General features: G+C 42.9%; 1 protein-coding gene across 1 annotated transcript in view; it reads right to left on the bottom strand.

The window, feature by feature from the left end:
- LOC138296834 (exportin-5-like) overlaps nt 1–23,099 on the bottom strand; it is a 723,294-nt gene that overhangs the window by 189,455 nt on the left and 510,740 nt on the right. The window contains exons 24-25 of the mRNA XM_069236301.1: nt 10,309–10,355; nt 2,801–2,895 (exon numbers count right to left, since the gene is read on the bottom strand). Of these exons, the coding sequence (XP_069092402.1) occupies nt 2,801–2,895; nt 10,309–10,355 (142 nt within the window). The remainder of the gene's footprint in view (nt 1–2,800; nt 2,896–10,308; nt 10,356–23,099) is intronic.

Genomic DNA, 23,099 nt, shown 5'->3' with positions numbered 1-23,099 from the left:
TTGGAAGGCAAGTTTACGTTTCATTTTGATTGGAGGAAGAGTGCTGATCTTCCCCGTATCTTTTTGAATAAAGAGCCGCCTTTGTGTGTGATCTGGCTCTATTGTCTCTAATTCTTGTCCAAATCTGTGTGTCTTCATTTGTGAGGACAGTCCTTGTTCCTCAGAATAGGAACTTATTTTCGGTTCCGAGGCCGGATGTTTCGGTACCGAAACCTTTTCGGCTGCTTTTTTCGACTCGGACGAAACCTTCTTTACTTTCGGCGTCGTGCCCTCTCGGTGCCGACCCATTTCGGTGCCGCTGTCTCGATGCTGAGTCTTCTCGGAGCCACTATCTCGGGCCCGAGATTGCTGTGTGCCGGTATCTCGACCGGGGTCGGATGACTTCGACACCAGCTCGCCCTTTTTCGGTGCCGATGGATGGTCACCTATTTTTCGGGTTAAGTCATGGCCTGTTGGCGGTGGTGTCCCCTGGGCTTTAGCGGTCTTCTCGTGAGTTCTTTGTTTCGATGTCTTACTCACGGTTTTCGGTGTTTCTTCGGGATCGATCTCCTCCGAGTCCGAATCCTGGGTGGAGAATGTTTCTTCCTCCTCCTCGAAACGCCCTTGTCCTGTCGGCGCTGACGCCATTTGCAGTCTTCTTGCTCTTCGGTCCCTGAGTGTCTTCCTGGACCGAAACGCTCGACAGGCCTCACAAGTATCCTCCTTGTGTTCTGGTGACAAACACAAGTTACAGACCAGGTGTTGATCTGTATATGGATACTTGTTATGGCATTTTGGACAGAAGCGGAATGGGGTCCGTTCTATTAGCCTTGAAGAGACACGTGGCCGGGCCAACCAGGCCCCGACGGGGATCGAAAAAAAAAAAACAAAGGGCCACCTGAGCCCTTCTTAATTCGGTGTCGATCTGTTGTAACTAACCCGATACCGAACGCAAACAATACCGACGATTTTTCCGAGATTCTGACTAACTTTCCGACCCGAAACACGGAGCGAAAAGGAACACGTCCGAACCCGATGGCGGAAAAAAAACCAATCTAAGATGGAGTCGACGCCCATGCGCAATGGAGTCGAAATGGGAGGAGTCCCTCGGTCTCGTGACTCGAAAAGACTTCTTCGAAGAAAAACAACTTGTAACACTCCGAGCCCAACACCAGATGGCAGGATGTGCACAGCATGTGTATCTGCAGCTACACATGCCATCGAACACATATATACACACACACACACACACACACACATATATATAGTTGTAAATGTTATTCTGAAGTGAAATCTTCAAAGTTGAGAACAAAGCAGTAAGCTGAGTAGTCTCCCATCACATGATGTGCGGTAAAACATCTGAGGGACTGGAGACTCTGTGGTGAGGCTTCTAAAGGATGCTGTCGCCTGACTGACTGGATATTGGGTCTTTTCAAATGATGCTAAGCTATAAAAGTGAATGTCTTAATATTGACTTTTATGTAGGTTTTCACTACTGCGTTTTGTAGTACTGTGGAACTCCCACTTCGACGAAGGGGAATGATTCAAGCATGTGAATCTATTAAATGTCCAATATTGGAGAACTGGAGGTAATGCAAACGGAAGTAAAATGTTTGGAGAACCCCTTATTGTTGGCATGCAAATGTTTGGAAGTAGTCTGTACTGCAACCATAGCTTTCATATGCACTGCAATTATCCTCCATAGCAGGATTCTGCCTTGAAGCAAATCCCAACCCTAAACTGAACTGCGTCCAGGGAACAGGCTTTGGAATTCACTAACCCAGCAGTGATATCCATTATAACCTATAGAATGCCTTTCCTTGACGAACTAATCATTCTGATCTAGAGCTACAATGTTCAGCGATAAGTCCAATTGGCATTACAGTGCCCAAAAGGACCAGTAGTTTGACTGGTGGTACAAATCGCATCCTGTCTCCAAAGCCAGAGCTAAACAACCAAAACCCTTTTAAGAGACGTCTTTTGAGATGGAAACTACTTTAGAGGGGCTGCCACATTACAGGAGATGGTACTCTGATAACCTGGTCTACTGGACACAGACCCAAAACAGATGTATTGCTTAGAATAAAATGGAGATTTTCACTATACGCATAAGATGTAGGGGTCATAGTGAACACGCTTTTATTAATTCTCTGAATTTACTTTAAGGTCCAACCATTTACCCCCATCACTTAAAAACGTTCCTGAAAATGACCATATTTGTGTAGTTACTTTGACTACAGAATTGTAGAGGACAAGTATACAATTTTAGCACCCAGAACATTTACAGCTTTATTGAACACAAGGGAGTTGGGTAAACGACCTCTGTCACAAAATTCCAATATTTCTCTTCATTCCTTAATTAGCACATTGTGCCTTGAATGGCTGGCACAGTTTAATTGTATGCTTACACTTCTGGTTATGTAACTTTGGCCATTGTAACCATCTTACTAGTCGTAGGCCCTCACTCGGGCCCATACTTCAAGTTGGTACAGCTCTTGGCTACAATATCCCTAAAAATCATAACTGACATGTTGACATATTACAAGGCATGTCATTTAAGTACATAAAAGGATGGATTACTATAGAAATCAAAGCATATGTGACCAAGGAAAGGAAGAATTTTAAATGAGGGTAGCATGCAGAGGAAAAATGTTGTTGCCTACACGCCTGTGATATAAGTATCATACTCGTAATCACTCTACCTAGTTACTAATATACATATCTGCTATGTTTAATCTTTTCAGAGTTTGCAAATGTCAGTGGTAGTACGATTGCACCTTTTGTCCAAAGGGGTGTAGAGAGGGATGATCTTGAAACTTACTGATGAATCTCATGACGTCTCGGGTCAGTATCCTTACTTGCTTTTCTGCTTGATATTCTGGTGACTCCGGGCTTTCATCCTCAATGTTGTCCTCACTGCGAGAAAGACATAATAGATTGTAAAGTAAGTCAAATACATCGTAGTGAGGGTGGAAGGGCAAGAAATTCATTTAAGAGGCCTAAACTGCTAATATGAACAACTTGAAAAAAAAAATCTTTCTGCCTCACACATTTCATGCGTGCCTTTTACCTTGTGTGTTGAAGTGAACACTACTGTCAAATTTACAAAGCCATTTATGGCCCTAAACCTATATCTACAGACTGAAATGGCTCCATTCACGCATCTCTGGTATCCACTGGAGAATACCTGACAAACAGGTTTACTACTACAAAACTATACACCACAACTGAACACTTTTTTAGTAGTAAGTCCCACGCGTGGAGTGAGAGGATCAAAGTGCGGTTTGCTTTGAGAGTTTGTGAACATGCAGAAACTCGGGAGTTTGTTGGTATTCACAAACTCCTCTCTGATCCTCGGCCATTTCAGAAAAGGCTGAAAAAAGTTTTTCACTACTGTGATTTGATATTAAATTACCTACGGTTGTACATTTAAACGTGTGCATTGGAGTATGTCTATAGCTGTAAAGGTATGACATATGTGGGCAAGAAACCCTACAACTTTTTATTTTTACAATATTTCCAAAAAAAAGTGTATAAGCTGTAAGGTTACCATGCCAAACCAAAAGCTCAAAGCGGACTAATCAGATGGCTTCATAGTTGGTGACACTGAGATGGTGCATCCTACGACCTTTTAGTCGGAGTGATTCACAGCGGACAACAATCATCAACATGAAAACGCTCAGATCAAGAAAATAAAAAAATTTAAATCTAAAATTACCATGCACACATTCAATACATAAGTAGATATAAGTTACAAACTATAGAAGATATGGATTACATGCCACCAATTATAGGCTACAGTGTAAGCAAACACTGAACTGTACATAATATGGATATTACAGGGCAGTTCTGTACAATAAAAAAACAGATTCGGGCTGACTCACAAAGGTAGGTAAGAGTATGTAGAACTGTACTCCTGTAGCACTTTCAGGAATGCTTGCACACCTATGTTAATTGGCTAAAAAAAAAAATCGAATAATATGCTGGTCATATTCATTTACAATTAATGCAAACAGAAAGGACTGTGCCCTCATTGCACTTTTGCTAACTGAATATTTCCAGACAGATTCACGAAGGCGTGCAAGAGTAAGTAAAACAGCACTCCTGCAGCACTACTTCCGGTGGGCATACATTGTGAATCAGCACCTCGATGTTTTACACATGCACAGAACTTCGAGGGACTGTAATATCTTTAAACTGTACTTTATATCAGTACCTTATTCAACAAAATAACAAAATACTATAGTGACAACATCCATCCTCTCACTAAAGACAGTGCACAGAAGTTTGCAAAGAAGTTTGCAGTTTTTAGACACTATTTTACATTTCTTCAAAGTACAGTGGTAGGTTCATGAAGGAACTCAGCCGCTTTCCTCAAAGCGATGGATAGCATTCCAGGAGCTCTGTCCTTCTGCTAGGAGCTCAGCTTCTAGTCAGTAAGTGTTCGTGCACTGCCATTTCACACAGGTAAAATAAAAATGATTGTTATGTATATCCTTCACATATAATATATTTTATATGTTATATGTAAATGATATATGGTTTGCATACACATATATATATGTATATACACACACACACACACACACACACACGCTGGCATCTGTTATACAATACAGAAAAAAATATCATTTTCAAAGTTATAGCAATGATGCAGGAATATAAAAATAAACTGGAACTCACCCCATCCTAAAGCTATTGTGTGCATGGCATATTTTCATGTACATTTGTTTTAAAAGGATATTGTATCAAAATCGGGATGCAAAGGATAAGGTTTGTGCAACAGGCTAAAATTGCAGGCCCTATCAGGGTCAGGAGACAGGAAGGCGGTAACAGTGTTCTGTGCTCATGTCAGTTTCTGTGTATTGTGGTGATAACATTAAATCTTTATACTACAGTAGTAAATGTGCATTTGTTAGAACAGATACTTGAGGTAGCATGTTAGTGGACCGTATGAGCTTCCACTGCCATGGCATAAATACATGTATTCGAATACTTAATGTTGATGACTACAGTACAAAGGTTAAGTCCCATATTACCACAGGACAACACAGGAACTCCATCACCTGGACCATGCTTTTGGATACCCCTTCCTCACTATGAGCCAATGGAATGAGACAGAGCTCTGGCTCTGCTTAAATACCCAGGTTCATATTCTGCTACAGGTGTATAGGCAAACAGAGGGAAGCACCATCACATAAACCCTATATGTAGGTGTGCAGTGATGTGTTACTGCTGACATCGTTAAAGTGGGCGGAATGTTTTGACTTTCGAAAACTCATGAGTTATCAGTGAGAATAAATCTACCATATTCGGTTCAAAACCTTTTGTTAAAGTACACATGAAAAACCATGACATGAACCATGTATGCACACGTGCAAGTCATAACATGCTATCTATTGCCACTGAGGAGGGACAGGATGGTGATCACGAGTCATGCTTCATCCCTACACTCAAGAAGAGTAATATATAGCATATTACACAATGAACATCTGCATATATACTACATAGCATCACTCTCTCAAGATCTGCATATGTAGTTGATGACATGTTTTTAAAATCTGCAGTAGAAATAAACAAAGGTATTTAAAAATCCAGAAAGCAAGGAGTTAAATCATTGACACAATCGTAATAACCGGATCTTGTCAATGTTTTTCGTTTTCTTCTGTAAACTGATTGTAGTATGGAACGGGGAGGTGGTTCTGAAAGTCAGTACGATAGTGACACACTTTTGCAGTGTAGTAATAAACGTGTCAACGTGGGGTTACTGGTATCCTTCTAGGTATCCTTCTAGTAAGTAACGTTTTATTGGGTCACATTTATTTTTACGTGTATGACGAATATATTTTAAATGCTCACCGTAAATATTATTTTAAAAAAACAGAACTCGTCACTTTCTACAATTGTTTGAACACGCAAGTATATATAAAATGTAAATTAAATATTTGTGTCAGATAATTAATCACATATTAAATATATAACACAAATATATTCATATACCAGTAATTACATATCCATTTAGAGATACGCTAACATACAATGTCTTGAGTATGTCTTTAGTGCCACTCGTTTGAAAGTCTTGCAAGCGTTCACTGTCCAAGAATTCAAGAACGCCTCTGTGTCCCATTCCTTATTTACGATTCACCATGAAGAAGGTACGCAAGCATCTTCGCTGGGGAAGAAAGGTGGTCAGTGTATATATACATACATATATATACACACACATATATATATACACATAGATATATATACATATATATATACATTTTTATATATATATATATATATATATATATATATATATATATATATATATATATATATAAAAAATATCTTACCCAGCAAACATCTGTTCGTGGTGTGTGTGTATATATATATATATATATATATATATATATATATATATATATATATATCCACACATATACACAGACGTCATACATATAGAAGTATCACAAGCTTCTTGTTCAAGATGTATTTCCTTTATAAAATAAAAATGCGCATAACAAACATATTGACTACAAACTTGCAGAGGGTGCGATGAGAGCATGCGTCGGAAAGACTGAAGCTGGAGGTGGCAGCTGGGATCCACTGAGGCAGAAGAGGGGGTATCCGTTCTCCTGTCTTCGGGGCGCTGTACTGAGGACGCATGTTGGATTAGAAGTCTTTCTCGCTCACAGTTGATCCTTTGAGTGCCTTCCGGGATGGGGTGTACTGGTGCGGCTTGTTAGGTGATTATGTTAAAAAAATATATATATCACTGGAAATAATATATCCTTATCAGACTCTCGCCTGTCTGGGCTCCTAAAAGGCCTTATTTACCTATTGCACAATTTAAACTCTAGTCTGTATTTCATCACGAATGAGCGGATGAGTGGATCTAATTCTGGACGGATGTTGTATGCCCATTACTTTTCACCTTGGGAAAAGATTCTTATTGTCTAAAAGGTTTTCAAACTGCTTTCTCTGTAGATCAGTCCATCATATATTGCAGATAACCAATATAGATCAGCATCGCCTAGCACCAGAGGCTGCTTTCCTCAATTAAGAGGCAGATCAGATCTGGACAGTGGATTCTTTTTTAAATTATTTGTATAGTGCATCAAATTCCCCCACGGGTTGTTCAGCACTCTGGGAATTAATTCAGCACACAACTCCTTTCCTAACGGAGGCTGCCCTAAGCCTCCAGCTAGAACAGGAAAGTTTTCAGTGTTTTATAATAACTCCGGTGATTATCCTGGGCTCTCAGATTCGAGGGTAGGTCTTTCCAAGCTGTGGCAGACAGAACGGAGGAGACTCTCCTGTCATAACTAGATTTTTTTTTTTTTACCTTTGGAACATTTTCCAAAAGAAGATTACCACGCCCAAGGGCTCTCTTTGGGATGTACCAACTCAATTTTACTACAATGAAGCCTGATGCCCCTCTGTAATATGCCCTATGGACAATACAAGCTAGAAGATGAGCCATTTTTCCATTGGAAACATAAAATGGCACCAATACCGGATCAACATGGCCTTTCTTCTTGAAGTGCACCAAGGTTCAGGTTGCTGTACAATGCAATGTCAGAAGCCTAGAAACACAGTAACCGTAACAGACCCTGTTGCAATTCAACCTATATTCAACCAAAGCCAACAAGTCCTGGAAATAATGTTGAAAAGTTAAAAGTGGGACAATAACTTTAAACTGTCTTCGGGATGAAGAACCCTGCCTGAACTACTGTAGTAACCTGATTTTGAGAGCCAGTTCATTAAATCTATGTTTTTCTCACAAGAATAAAAAGTTCTCTGGGCTAGTTATCCGAGGATTCACCAGCTACCACCTCGGTCTAGGTTTTACCTTTTATAGACATTGAAATGCAGCTGGTTTGGACACACTTTCACAGCGCCAAGGCTGGGAAGTTCCTTTTTTCGATCCAAGCTCTCAGGAAGTAACCCAAAACTCAACTGGATGAGATCTGTGCGGTTATAAAACTGTATCCATAAATATCTTAATAGGTCCGTGAATGGTGGAATACAGATTAAAAACTAAAAGTGAAAAAGCAGAACTCCTGTGGTAAACCACAGTTAAATCTGTGAGTATTAGAGCAAACCAGGACAGGAGCTCCACAAACTAATGTCAGAGAGGAGCCAAGCCGCTCCATGGACATGTTCTCTGCCTGGAGATCAGAAGGGAGTGCCCGCCATTACTGACGGCTGCTGACAGATTTAATGATCTCAGTACTTTGATGCAGGCTTCGTCCAGCTTCACCCCTAGATCATATGGAAGAGCAATAATGTCCTCCATGCTGTGATCCAAAAGCCCCCAGAGTTAGATCCAGGGTGTGCCAACAAAGGGCTGGAGCTGAAAGTACCATTTTCATCTTTACCAACCACGGTGAACCCACTGTCTTCACGCTATTTGTATTCTTCACAAAGAAGGTAACCCCTCGCGGGGGCTTGGCGATCCGGGAGTACAGCTTCACTTCCACCGTGTCTCAGTTATCAGAACCACGAGCAGTTCTTGACTGCTGGCCCTGCATTAAGATTTTTCCCTAGACTGCTTGTTCCATTATCTATTCAGAGACCCAAATGGAGTAGATCTTAAGCTTTCAGGGTAGTTCTGCCAATCAGCCAGAAGGTGTCTAAAGCAGTGATGGAAACCGCCTGAACTATCCAGAAAGATACAAGAGATGGTCAAAGTTTTTATCTTTGCAAACGCATGGTTTTCATCCTTTCCAGAGATTCAGAGTTCGCATTCACCTGAGCAAAGGTTCTGCCTACTTACAAAATAGTTTTTACTGCACAGCAAGATCACTGTCGCTGTTGAAAGGACGAAGATAAAAATGTCAACCTTCATGAAGTTTTCCATGAGCTTCATGAAGCTTCAAAAATTATCTTCGCATTTCTGTAAAAGCATAAAATGTAGCCTTTTCCTTGAGTGTTGTTGAGCATCTTGTCCACTTTTATGAGGAGCAAATTTGTGCTCTCATATTGGGTTACATCAGCGTTCAACGCAGAATCCAGGGTTCATAGACGAGGGAGAGAAATGCTGTCAACTAGTTCTCTCCTCCAGTGACAAGGACGCCTTTTCAAATGTGCGCCAGTGTTGGCATTCCATTTACACATTTGAAGAGTGTTATGACGATATAGGTTGTCTACATATTTTAGAGTGGTTTTCTAGACCGTCGCTTGATTAACATACATTTGAGAAATGGGAAGTATTCTGGTGTCTGTACTGGATATATATATATATATATATATATATATATATATATATATATATATATATATATATATGATAAAGATATATCAAGACCAAGTTCTTTAAGAAGACAGTTTCATGACAGGATAAATTTACATTCGAAACATTGATGCTATTTGCTGTATTCTGGACTAGGGGTGATAACACATGAAAGTGCATGCTTGGGGTGAGGAGTTACAATGCATGGTACAAGTAAGGCTAAGTTGGCAGTCGACGCACAATACCTTTCCTCTAGAAACACTAGGCCTTGACATTTGCGAGTGACCAGCTGTATTTTTCTCACACACTGGCTTGCTGAGTTCCTCATAGGTTGGTTGGTTTTGATTCTTTAGACTTTGCTTTATCTCATCGCAGATTTGAAGCACATCGCATTGGTTGTACAACACAAGCGCTGTAGGTTCACCAGGCGCTTGGAATCTGGCCTTCAGTAAGTCATCTCATACGCAGGATGCCTCTCATTCAGACTTCTACTTCATCCAATGTTTTGCTCATATCATGATTTACATATTTCAAGACGTTGGATATCTTAAGAAACTGAAATTACCTCAGCAGGTGTTGCATGAATGTTACATTTTAATTGCCAGTGCAAGGTTTGTGTACACATGCACACAAATACAGACAGACACTGGAAATTTAATTCTAACATCATCAGCAACGCAACACAAGCAAGAAGTAAGCACAATTTCTGTGAGATCTTCCACACAGTTAATGAATTTTTGGAGGTAGTCCGACAAAGCAAAACGGAAGTGTGCAGTAAAGAGTGGAGCAAATGTGTTTATGATCGCAGTGCCATGACAAGGGGAAAAAAACAAAACAAAACAAAACAAAAATAATAAAAAAATAAATAAAAAAAACACATTTGCACACTCTCTGCAGCACTTGCGCTATTTAAACTGCTTCGTTAGGAAGCACATCACTGCCCCCATAAAAAGTGGAGGACTTTTAGGGTTCAAAAATAGAGTAATTCTGGATTAAGTTTTGTATGATTTAGACCAGGATTCACGATCCATGCATCTTGGTCTAAATACAGATTTCTTTGTCCCCCAGAGGTATAAATCCTGATCATTCGGCTCAGCCGAGGGTCTTACTTCTCCATCTTCCTCTGGTCGATCAGATGCCACTTGTTCGACAGCCTCTGTAAAACATCAAACAAAAGAAAACCGGTTAAAAATCCGGCAGGGCAGCAGCCTTTTTGGATGTCTTTTACAAGCGAGCGTGACGACGAAATCAGATAAAGCATGCTTCATATAACTGCCCTGAGCTGCAGTACTCCAAATCTGGAGTAGTAAGAACATTATGAAAGCAACTGGGCAAACAACTTGCTTAGAGGGAACACATTAATAGGCAATAATGGGCTGGTTTTCACAACTTTGATCACAATGTGAAAAAGCCCATCATAACCTGGTTGCACACAATATGATGCCACAAACCGCATTGGCTACCATGTCCATGAGGAATCAGAGAAAGTTACGTACCTTTGGTAATGCACTTTCTGGTGGATACTCTATCAAACCACAGATCCTACAACGTCAGAACTCTCCCGAGGTGCCAGAATGGATCTGGAAAGTTTTCTCCAGCAATGCACCTTCGTGCAGCGAGGTGGCACAGCGTGGATCTGCACTGGCTGCTTACTGCCCTGAAAGTGACAGAGAAGAGCCTCATAAGCACCACCACAGCACTGAAGTCAGTTTCTTATTTTTATGTTTCTGCACACTGTGACATGGAGCTACACAACTGTTGGTACCACTGTGCTGATTTTTTAACTTAGGGCCATATTAGACTTTTAAAAAGGCCTCGCCCCAGAATGCGTGGTAAGAGGGCGGGGAATAATCTGCAGTTAGAGTATCCACTAGAATGACTGTGACCAAAGATAACTTGCTCTTCTGATGGATACTTTCAACTGCTGATTCCTCCCCTCACAATGGATAGCAAAGCAGTAGCTCCCTTGGGGTAGGGTCTGTGGAGTCCACTCAGGCCATAAAGTCCTGCAGGACAGAGGGGATGAAATGACCTTACTACCAAACCTGCTTTCAAGGTGGGTGCGCTTTGAACGTGTGCACCAATGCCCACATTACACCTGGCAGATATCATGGCCAGACACTTTACGTGCCAATGCATTAGTAGCAGCTTTAGTTCTGGTGAAATTAGCTCTCAAACTTTCAGGTATCTGTTACTTTGGCCAGTCCGGAGCAGATCTGAATGCAGCTGGCTATCACTGCAACAAGACCCTCTTCTGCACAGCCTTTAATTTTTTAACCTTTGAGAATACCACAAAGAGTTTAATGTCCACAATGTGGTCTTTGGTACAATCAATTTAAAAGCATAGAGCCATTCTGGGGTCCAAATGATAAAGTCCATTGCAACTTTGTCAATGATGTCAACTGATAAAGTCTCTCCTCCTTTTATGAGGAGTTTCGGTGGGGAGGCAAAGAAAACTGGTAGGTTGATGAACTGCTAAACTTGAAAGGGCATCATAACTTTAGGTTAAAAAGAAGCCAGAGCCCTCAGCACCAGTTTGTTTGGGAAATAGGTGGTGCAACGCTGTTGCACAAACAGTGCCTGAAACTCACTCATTCAACAAATTAAAGTAATCATGATGAGGAAGACAGTCTTTAAGGTCAGGATATGCACTGAGCAGCTCAGAGAGAGGAAGATACACAGAAGTCCTGTGTTCCATTCCAGCTGAAATGCATCTCCTACCACGTGTTCTCACAAAAACGCCAACATGTAACACATTTGACACTGTGCATTTCTGATGGTTGCAAAAAGATCTAGCCAATGTTCACTTCACTAACAGAAAGATGCCCTCTGTCAACTAAGGATGTAGATGTGATTCCTGTCCATCAGATACTGCTTGGTTAGCATGTCAGCTCAGATATTCAAGGATTCCACAATGAGGTCTGCATTCAGGAAACTAACCTGCCACTTTACCAAATCCAGCAGTGCAGTCTCCCCTGGTGCAGGACCCAGGACCCAATTCCACACCGCTTGCTACATTACATGGAACTGGTGTCACCGTGATCACTTGCATCAGCCTTCCCTTGCTGGGCAGCAGAAAAGCCTCCGAGGCAGTGATTAGTCGGCAACTAAAAAGCTGCTACGGAGCCAGGCTTTCATTGGAACTAGAGTCCTCTGATCTCCAGCCTCCCCTAATTTACCTCTAAACCTAGTCCATCAACACAATCGCCTCTGGGTGGTGAACAGAGGTGGACCTACAACTGCACCAATTACATTTGAGTACCCACCACTGCAGATTAGGAGATACCTCCTTTGAAAGCTGGATGCCTTCCGATATAATTTATCGATGCTGGGCCCTTGGAATTTCAGATTCCACTGAAGAGCTTAAAGGTGCCACTTGGTGTAACAGACAAGGAGGATGCAGAAAGTTAAGAAGCTTCAGAGCTTCTTTCACTGAGATTCAACAGCGAGGCTGAAGTGTCATGACATGTCCTGGATTCACATTACAACAAGAGAAGGCCCTGATCTAAGATAGCTCCCATGAATCGAAATCTCTGAAACTTCTGCTTGTTGATCATGAGCCCCAATTTGTTCATCCAGAGGTATTCTACACCCCTTTTAATAACCAGTTGTCAAGGTAGGGAAAAACCGGTATCCCAACTTCCGAAGGTGGCCAGTGACCACTGCAATCACTTTCTTAACCACCAGAGGGGCACCCTGAGGCCAAAGGAGAGCACAGCAAAAAGTGCTCCTGGTCTACCTGTTATCGCAGGTAACGCCTGTTGGACCACAGGATGAGTTAGGAAAATACACGTTTTGCAGTTCCAAGGATACTCTATCCAGTCCCAGGAGTCAAGAGCAGGCAGACAGAGTCTGGGTCAGGTTGAGCATTCTGAAATGTGCCCTTCTGCAGGAATGCTTTCAGAATTCGAAGGCCAGACATAGGTCAGACATCTCATTGTTCTACAGCACAAGGAGACAGGCAGAGTAACAATGCTCTCCTCTTTCCGAGTGTATAATCCCTCGATAGCCCCTTTGGAGATTAACACTCAAACCACTTGTAACAGAATGGACAAGTGGAGGGGCGGGGGTTGCGGTGAACAATTGGCAGGACAAAACAAAAAGGCTGGAGATAACCATGCTGAAATGATTTGTTAGGTCCACCTGTCGGATGTGTACCACTAAGGGAAGACTAAAGTGGCTTAGTGGCTGTTGCACAAGAGGAAGGGAACTAGGAGGAGTGGTGTCCAAGTTGTCTTGCACGCTACCTGCCAGAACAAAGCGCCTAGTCTCGAAAGGACTGGAGTGACTGCTGCAGTGAATAAGGAGACAATTGTTGCCTATACGCAGGCCCCCTAGAGTAGCCTCTGAACTTTATGAACTGATATATAGACTTCCTAGAAGGGATCAATACACTCAGGAACCAATATGGACCCTATGTTTAAAATGCTCCAAGAAAAAAATCTGCATTTTCATCTAAAAGAGGTTCAACATCAAAGGCATATCCATGACAGAGCCTGGTACATCTCCAGAAAATCCTATGAATCACATTCATGTGAGTTGGCGCTGCACAAACCTGATGCCAAGAGCCCTTGCCCAACAAATCAGTAGTGCCTAAGCCAGGAAAAATCAGATATTCAACAACATCTTGTCTGTCATGAATTTCATGAGCCAGAGAACTGTCTTGGACTTCCCTGTCTGGAGGAATTGTGGGAATGAACTGGGGTTCACCTTACTGGTTGAAACCTGAGCCAACAGGCTTCTCTAAAGTAGGATGTTTAATGGGAAATTCAGGTTCATCAGGGGCGGTCAGTGACACCACCCTGCCTGCATATACACTGGTGGGCGGGAACAGCGGTTTGACAAAGTGCTCAAAGTATTTGCGAAGGCCACATTAAAAGGGAGCAGGAGCTCAGACATAGCTGGATAAGGCTACAAAATTTCTGTACGGACATTAATTTTGGTCTCGACTGAAGGAAGCTGGAAATCCAGGACCTCAGCTGCCCGCTGGATCACTAATGAAAATTATGCACTGTATGTCTAATGAGGATAGGGGGAACCATCATCATCTACCTCTTGGAGTGTACCTTCTTCAGAGTACAAGACAAAACAAAAAAAACACAGACTCTGCTAGTGCACCCAGGTACAGAGTTAGGTTCAGAGTCAAGGCTGTATGATCACTGGTTGCACTTTTGTAATCTTGTAGTGTAAACTGGTTGAAATTGGGCTGAAACTGGTTTGTTGTTAGACATCTGAATTGGCAGATGATTCTCTTCTGGAGCTGGTGGAATTAGTACCTCCACTGATGAGGAAGGGCCTGACGCAGATCTTGGAGATGGAGTGAATGACTTCCCTGGAGTCAGTATGAGGCTGATGGAAGGGCTCCAGGGGGGGTTCAGGCGGTGCAGAGGATGGATCCGCAAATGCTAACCCAATTGGGGGCCTCTGCGGTTCACACCAAAAGGAGAGAGAAGTGTGCAAAGAATCTGCAGCATGGCCAAAGCACCAATCTGCTGTAGCCTCACCAATGGCCTGGGAAACTTGGGGCAGACCGGAATCAGCTAGGGAATCTACTCTGCAACCGGCAACCTAGAGGGAGACAGACTGACCTTGTGACACACTCATGCTTACTCTTTATATACAGAATAACAGAATGGTATTGAATTAAGCTTCACTTTTTTTGCATTTCAGTTTGGACTTTGATTTGCCAAGACTTTGACCACGAAATAGACTTCTTGCAGAAATGCCTGGGGAGAGAGAGCAAGCCCATGCCTGTAACTTGGAGAGGGACTTAGGCGAGCACTGAGACTTCCTATGTTTGACGACAGGCAGCTGTGCTTATTGGTCTAGGACCACCGGTGCATGAGGCACATTTGTTGCACAACTTCAAGTCATGTTTCGAGCACAAACACCAGCAACATATTTCATGTGGGACTGTGACGAACATCTGCTTTCTACAGTTACTGCATGATTTGCAACCTATTTTAGGCAGGTACATTGCCCCATAGCACACTTGTTTAAGTCTGGAAGTGGTCCAAAGGCAGACAAAAATGGGAGCAGAACTCCATCATAGGAAGGAGCGGAAATGAAGAAACAGGCTTTGGCAAGCAAGGGATGCCGCTTACAACCGGCTCTGCTCTGTCACTTTGGAGAGGTAGACCGCCCAAAGATAGCAGCACAGCACTACCCAGCAGCATGCAGGAGCAATGAAGGAGGAAAGTTTGTCGATCCAGTATGGCACCTGTGGATTGTTCCAAAGTGAGGAATATGCAGTAGGTATCCACATGAAAGATCATTTTAGCCATTTTTATAACTAAAGCTTCAGAGTGTATTTTCAGAACCCATGTTGCTTTGAGCAATCATTTATTTAAGCAATAATGAAAGCACAATACGAAATTATCAGATAATTTCCATTCACACTTATGTGCCATCACTAGGGGCTTGGAAGGCACAAATTTAGTCGAATGCAATTATCTCATAATAGCCTCCTAAACATTCACAATAGTAGGTTAGAAAGTTCACTGGAATCAGGAAAGAATTGCACAGAATGCAGTGTCTACTTACCAATACACATTTTCAGCCGGCCTTGGACAACAGACAATCATGAGCAAATGATGGGAAGGATACATTGAGGGAGAGAATGAGTGGAGCTAGTCCGTAGTGCCAGTATTCCAGCTCAGCCCATTCACTATTATCGATGACTCGCGCAGTGATTATTAATGGCACAGTAGTCCTTACACTTAAGCAGAGAGTTAATTCACAATAGTTTTTAAAATAAGTTTTGCACAGAACTCAAGATAGAACTGAACAAATCTATCAATGAGAACACCTCCAAAATAAGCACTGAAGAGTAAAATATATATGTACGTTTAGAGAATAGGTTAATATTTGTCAATTGGGCACAAACATTTTATTGTAGGCCACAAAAGAAATCACTTAGTGTTTACAACAACTTGGTTACTAAGGCAAAACTTTACAATTAGCTGAGCACTTTTACAAGCGCTTGCACGGGAAAAGGTCAGTGCCATAAGCACTGGCTCAGGGAATTTGGTTTGCATGTAGGGTCAATACAGAAAGCCCTATTTCATGCATTTCAGGGGCACAAACACTAAAAGGTAATTCCATTTTACAAAATTAATGAATTGTGAAAGCTAAATGTCAAAGTTATACACTTGCCTTTAAGGGCCCACATACCACACACTTTCCCTTGCTACATGCCTTTTCTTCAATTAAAGATTATCTTGGGCCTGTCTGATCAAATGAACTTGGAAGAACTCAACTTAGGCTTACTGTTAACTGAGAAAAGTAACACCGAAAGGGAATTATGACAAAGGCAGGAAAAACGTACCTAAAGGAAACGTTGTTTTCCTACGGTAATGATCTTTCTGGTGGACACTCAATTAACATTGCAAATTCCTCACCTGTTAAATATTGCCAAACAAGATCCAGAAACTTTGATAGCTCTCCCATGACAGTAAAGGGCACTAATTACATTTCAGCCCCCAAAAATATACTACACTGAGGATACTGGAGCCATAAGGTGCCCACCCAGTGCATCAACTTTAGTTCTCTTCAGGAGGAGAAAGCGGGATCACTGAGGAAACGGCAAGTAAACATAGTATCCACCAAAAAGATCATTACCAAAAGTAAGAACCTTTCCTCCTGATGCATAAGTCTATCCCCGATTCCTCACATGTCGAACAGATTCCAAAACAGTCCTCTCCCAGGTGGTGGAATGATCAGACCAGGGAATCCTGCATTACTGTGCAAGAGTAATGGCATCCCTTTCCCCTCCGCCGCCAATGTTTGGTGAAGGGATGCTCCTGTCGCCGTATGCCGGATCTCAGACATAGGAACAAACCTGGTTACAGGGAGGTAGAATATTTTGCCCAGGTGAAATGGGCTTGGCATTCCCTCCCGGGCTCCTCCTTTTTAAGGGTACAGCATGTTTTTGCAAACAATTACTGATCGGGATAAGGTCCTCTCTTGAACTGCCTTGCTTTTCCTGCTGCCTGTGTACCCAACGAAGAGCTGGCTACAGACTGCAACACTTAAGTGGTCAATGTAAAACCTGACCGCGCCTCTGGGCTCCAGATGCTGTAATCGCTTCTCCTCCTTTAGTAGGATGAGGCAAAGGTGAAAAGGTAGGGAGGGCATTGGATATTCCAAGATGAGTCACCACTATTTGAGGGAAAGACACTGACACTTCACACAGCATCTGTGAAGAGGGTGAACGCTTAGTGCTTGTAACTCACAGACCTACCTGGCTGCAGTAATGGCCACAAGAATATTAAAAAAAAAAAATGCAACTGGGAGTTATTTGAAAAGAGAATCCATCACAAAATACAGCATAAAACGAAAATTCTATTGTGGCATAAGAAACAGTGCTGGTATATTTGTATGCCCCTTCATAAAACTATTCACATTGGGATATTTGAGCCAAGATATCTAGTCGGGATGTTAATGAAATGAAGACAAGGCTGCAATACTTCCCTTGAAGCTGCCCATCGCACATCCCTGCTAGGCTATCAAGAAAGCAAACGGACAGAACTCCACCAGACAAGATTTCAAGGGGTCCTTCTCATGTTCAGTACAAGAAGCAAATAATCTGCTTCACCTTCCAAAGTAAACAGTCTTGGTAGAGGGGTGATGAGCTGACAATATTATAGCCACCACCTCTAGGTGCAAATGTAAGGAGCTCAGGGGCACCCAACTCAGTCTCCAGGCATAAAGGGGGAGGCACCTTAGGTTGGGATACAGCACTGAACCTACGACTGCAAGAGAAGATCCACCCTGAGCGGTAACCAGAGCAGAGTAGTGGTTTTAGTGAGCAGAGGGAGAGGTTTTGAGAGTCTGCATATCCCACCATTCACACAGAAATGAACACTACTTGGCCATGTCTTGGTGAATTTTCTTAAGAACCCAAAGCATCAAGCGCATGGGAGGAAATGCAGTGTAACGGAGTTCCACTACTGCCAACCGTGTTCCCCAATGCTCCCTGTAGAGGCTGCTGTAGGGCACAAAACTGCCGACAATGGTCATTGTGTTGAGTGGCAAAAAGATCCATCCGAGGGGTTCCCCACAACGCAAAGATATGATGAACCACCTCTGGGTGGAGACTCCACACACAGTCAACATAATGTTGACTGAGACAGTCCAAGTTTAGAGAGAGCAGGCCAGATGATGGGGACCAACCATAATTCCTGCTGGTGAGCCTATACCCTGTTTCATCACCTCACGACTGAGGTGAGGAACCACGTCTGCCTGGCTTGCAGCTGAATTGTCAAGATCTGGGCAGAATGACCACAAAGGGAAGGGAGGATGGCCTTACATGTCAGCCGAACCACACTCCGTTCTTGCAGATAGATATGAAGTACCTGCTCTTCTGGAGACCAGAGGTCTCGGATTTTCAGGTTCTTCAGAAGAGTACTTCACCAAATAGCAGATGCACCTGTCACCACTGTAGCAACACCTGAGGGGAGAGTAGAAAGACATCTCCTGAAACAGGCTCTTCCACCTATCACTAGACTAGCTCTGCTGCAGTATCCCAGGAGATCACAATGTGCCCAATAGATTGTGTCCATGTAGGGAAAACTGCAGAGCCTGTATATGCCAGTGTGCAAGTGTGACTAGGTGGATGGAAGAAGCCAGCAAATTAAACAGGCATTAAATCTTCAGGAAAGAACTCAAGCTCCCTCCAGAAACATCAGAATCATAACCTGAAAGTTTAGGATCTTCTGGGGAGTGTAACACCGTCACAGAGATGAGATTTCCTGTACTGCTGCTATGACCAGAAGGTGGAGAGAGGGATCTAAATGAGACCTGGGCATGCTGATGGAAAATTGCAAGTCAAACAGCGAGGAGGCTGTTGCTTGCAGGTGGCTCGAGACTATATTTGGCTCTTTGAACAACCAGTCAACCAGGTACAGGAATACCAAGATCCCTGCCCTTTTGAAATGGGCCTCAACCACTGCTATCACCTTTGGGAGGGTTTGAGATGCCAGTAGGTCCAAATTGAAGGAGCCCAAAATGATAGTGAGAGAACCCTACCATTAATCTCAGGTACCTCCTGTGTGAGACTACAAGATTAAAATGTGGTATTATGTGTCTGCCAGGAAAAGGACACTATCTAGTACTTCACTTCAAGTGCCTGAGAACCTGAGCAAGGGGCAGCCTCCTGAACATTTTCTTGTGGAAGTAAAAATTCAAAAGCCTGAGATCCCTGATTGGACAAACAACTCTGTCTTTCTTGGGGATCAGGAAGTACCAACAGTAGCACCCCTGTCTAATTTCCTGCTGTGGAACCAACTCCACAACCATTTTCTGTGGCAGGGTCACAACCTCCTGCTGCATGACCTGCTGACGGATCTCTGAATGAAGGGACTGGGAGAAGGCAAATGAAGGGCAGCTGCTGGAAGGGTAGGGCATACCAGTTTCATAAATCTGAAGGACCTGTTACTCTAAAACTATAGCCTCCCAGGTCTGTACCATTTAGAGTACCCATCTTCCAAACAACTGCACATGCTCCTTTAAATGGTATCTAACGCGGATTTCCAGGTGGTACTGAGGAAGCAGTTGCTAGGTCTGACAGCCACTACCTTTTCTCCTACCTCTGCACTGATGAAGTGGGTATTGTTGCCAGGAGGATTGGCATAGCCAAAAAGTAAATACATTTGAGAACACTTGAAATTATCTGAACTGCCTGGTGTCCCCCTACCATGTGACAAAGTAAAAAATTGGGCTATACCATTCCAGTTTTCATCCTTTCTAAGGTTGTCTGTTTGGTCCCTGAAAAGACTAACTCCATTTCAGTCAGTGGACAGCCCTAGAAAAGCCTAAAAACCTAAGCCTGGCATGCCAGCATAAGCTACTGAGGAGTCAATTTTCTTGCCACCAAATCTGCTGTCCAGCGCTATTGGTGTATTTTGATGGGTCTTGTTCATCACAGACCACCTCAGCAAAGTGCTCCTTTAGGTGGGATGGCAAATTTGAAAGACCATACAAAGTGCATAAGTATATCTGTCAAAAAGGCAGACAGTATTAAGAAAGCAAAGGGCAAGGCTACCTGCTGACAACATCGTCCCAACAGCTTATAATATTTATGATTCCCTATCAGGAAGGTGAGCCATGAAAGCCCCCAGGTTTTCTTTAGTACAGAATAATGCCTGCATAATCAAACTTTCTGGAGAGGGATGGACTCTTAGGGAAGGCTGACCACCTGCAGCTGGTCCTAGGCCACTGTGTGGTTCACTGCCAAGGCCAACTTTAGTTTTTTCTCATGTGTCTCTTATTGGCATCATTAGCACCTCCTTAAAGGGCAGTAGAGGGTCAGCAAAGGTGGAGGCGGGTTGCAGACCCTCCATAAGAATTTTGGACCTGGATTTCAAAGAAGGAAGGGGCAATTCCAAAACTTTAGCTGCTTTCCTAAGAGCGATATGAAAAGGTCACTTCTGTGAAGAAAGGCTCGAGGTCTGCGGATCAATGTCAACGTACATTGCAGTGTTTAGTCCACTTGCATTTTGTAATGCAAAGTAATCTGTTGTATCTGATAAAGAGGGTGGCAGCAACACAACAGTCTCACTGCTGTCACCTGTATTGTGTGTTTTACCCATTGTGGCATTTGTAAAAGATCTGAATCAGATCAGAATAAGTCATGCATGGTTTGTCAGTAGCACTTGCTACTTGCTAGAATGTGCCCCTCTTCTTCCTCTACAATCCTCTGGACCTCAGTAGGGTGCTAGCTGTGGCTTGGATGGCACTGGCACCTATGGTATCTGAAGCAGTGCCAGAGAAGAACGTACTGACAAGGACCTCAACACAATCAAGAATCCAGCTGGCACCAGAGGTCTTCCTGGTGGAACAAAGGAGGAGCATCAGGCGCACCACTATGGGAGGGGAGAGGGCATTACATGGAGTAAAAGGGCAGGACCAGACCTCTGTGCCAAGGATTCCGGATAGCACAGTGACATTGGAGGGCCCTGGAGCTTACACCACAGCTGAAGGCAGTTCCTCCGGTGGAGTTACATTCATGAGCTTTGGGTCAGGGGAACACTTGCTGGGGGCTGCGTAGGCATACAGCACTTAAACCATGGACCTCTACTGGCATGCAGGAGATTCACCTCCATGCTTCCTCTTTTTCTTGTGTTTCTTTATTGGAGATATTGGAGTAAGTGGGAGAATGTTAGGGTCCCTGACCTGGAGTATGAACAACAACTGGCTCTATTGTCATCACAGACATGCCATAAAATGTTTGGCTGTGCATTCCTTGATAGCCCTGGGATTTATCCTACGGCACTGTCTGCATGATCTCAAGTTGTGCCTTGTCCACATGCAGCACAAGCAGACCTCCAGGTGGTCTGTAAAACATATGGCTGACAAAATTGTGACAGAGCTTAAATCCTGACTGCCTGGAAGGTGAAATTCCTGAAGCCCTGCAATGAAATAATTTTAGAAAGAGAATTACCAGTGAATTCCACTGAGGAAAGACACTGAAGTTCTAAGGACAAAAGCCCCTGATGTGGGTTGTTAAAGGGCATGGAGAAAAAAAAAAAAAGAAAAAAAAAAGAACTGCCATCAATGTGCCAGGGTTGGTGCTTTATGGCTCTAGTGATGTGCCTATGGCATCTTTTCTCGTACCAAGATGGAGTCAGTGTGGGAGAGCTATGGAAAAACTTTCTAGGTCCAGTCTGGCATCTGGGGACTTTCCAAAATTGAAGAACCTGTAGGGTGACGTATTCATCATAAAAGGAAAGAATATCGACATTCAGTATTTTAAGAACTGCATTAAAGAATATGTAACAAGCAAGAAAACATACACCACGGACAACAGTGATGATAAAGATACACAAACTGCAAAAAATAAATATTGTGGGAAATATACTGTCAGGTTATACTCTTCCTTGTTGTGCACAGACTCAGTTTAATTTGTGCTGTTGGAACAAGCAAAATCAAAAGATAGTGGACTGCACAATGTCCACCGAGACTCTCTGTAAAATCCAGGAGAGAAAAGTAAAGAAATCTTCTGTCAACACCAGCCAACCAAGAGCAAGAAAAGTGAAAGCTCAAGGTAAACCAAGGAAGCAAAGAGAAGCTTAAGAGCAGAGCAGCAAAGACTCATCAATGGTCTATCCACAGAAGCCCAGGAAGCAGCAAGCCATGGAAACCTGAAAGAATTCTACGATATAAGGGAACTGTCTGGCAGTTGCAACAAGCTAGAAAGACCTGTTAACAACAAAGCTGGGAATACAATCATGAGAAACAACAAAGATGGACTGAGCACTTTGAAGAACTGCTGAACCAGCCCGTTCCGCAGTCTACACCAGACATACAGCCAGCTGACAAAGACTTGCCAATCAACTTCAGCAGATCGACCAAGGAAGAAATATGGCAAGCCATCAAACATTGGATAAATGGGATGGCAGCAAGACCAGACAACACTCCTGCAGAAGTACTAAAGGCAGACAACTTAACATCAGTAGACATGTTCTACCCCATGTTTGGAAGGATCTGGAAAGAAGAAAAGGTGCCATCAGACTTGAAGAAGGGATATCTTGTTAAGCTCCCCAAGAAAGGTGACTTGAGTGTGCAGACTACAGAGGGATAACTCTTCTATCTACGTCAGGCAAAGTGTTCAAAGAGTCACCCTGAACAGAATGAAGGAACAAGTAGACGCTCAAATGAAAGACCAGTAAGCTAGCTTCTGCAAAGATAGATCCTGCACAGACCAACTACAACACTGTGTATCATCATTGAGCAGTCGATGGAATGGAACTCTTCCCTCTCTGTTAACTTCAACTATCAGAAAGCATTCAAAACCCTGTACAGAAAGACCCTTTAGAAACTCCTTTCCCACTATGGCGAGCCATTTAAACTCTTAAGAATCATCAGCAACTCTTACGGGGAATGACCTGCAAGACAGACA

This window comes from Pleurodeles waltl, chromosome 5 (assembly GCF_031143425.1).
Source record: "Pleurodeles waltl isolate 20211129_DDA chromosome 5, aPleWal1.hap1.20221129, whole genome shotgun sequence".
In the NCBI taxonomy this organism is placed as follows: Eukaryota; Metazoa; Chordata; class Amphibia; order Caudata; family Salamandridae; genus Pleurodeles; species Pleurodeles waltl.
The sequence above is the reverse complement of the archived record's forward strand: the minus strand, read 5'-3'. Positions and strand labels throughout refer to the sequence as shown.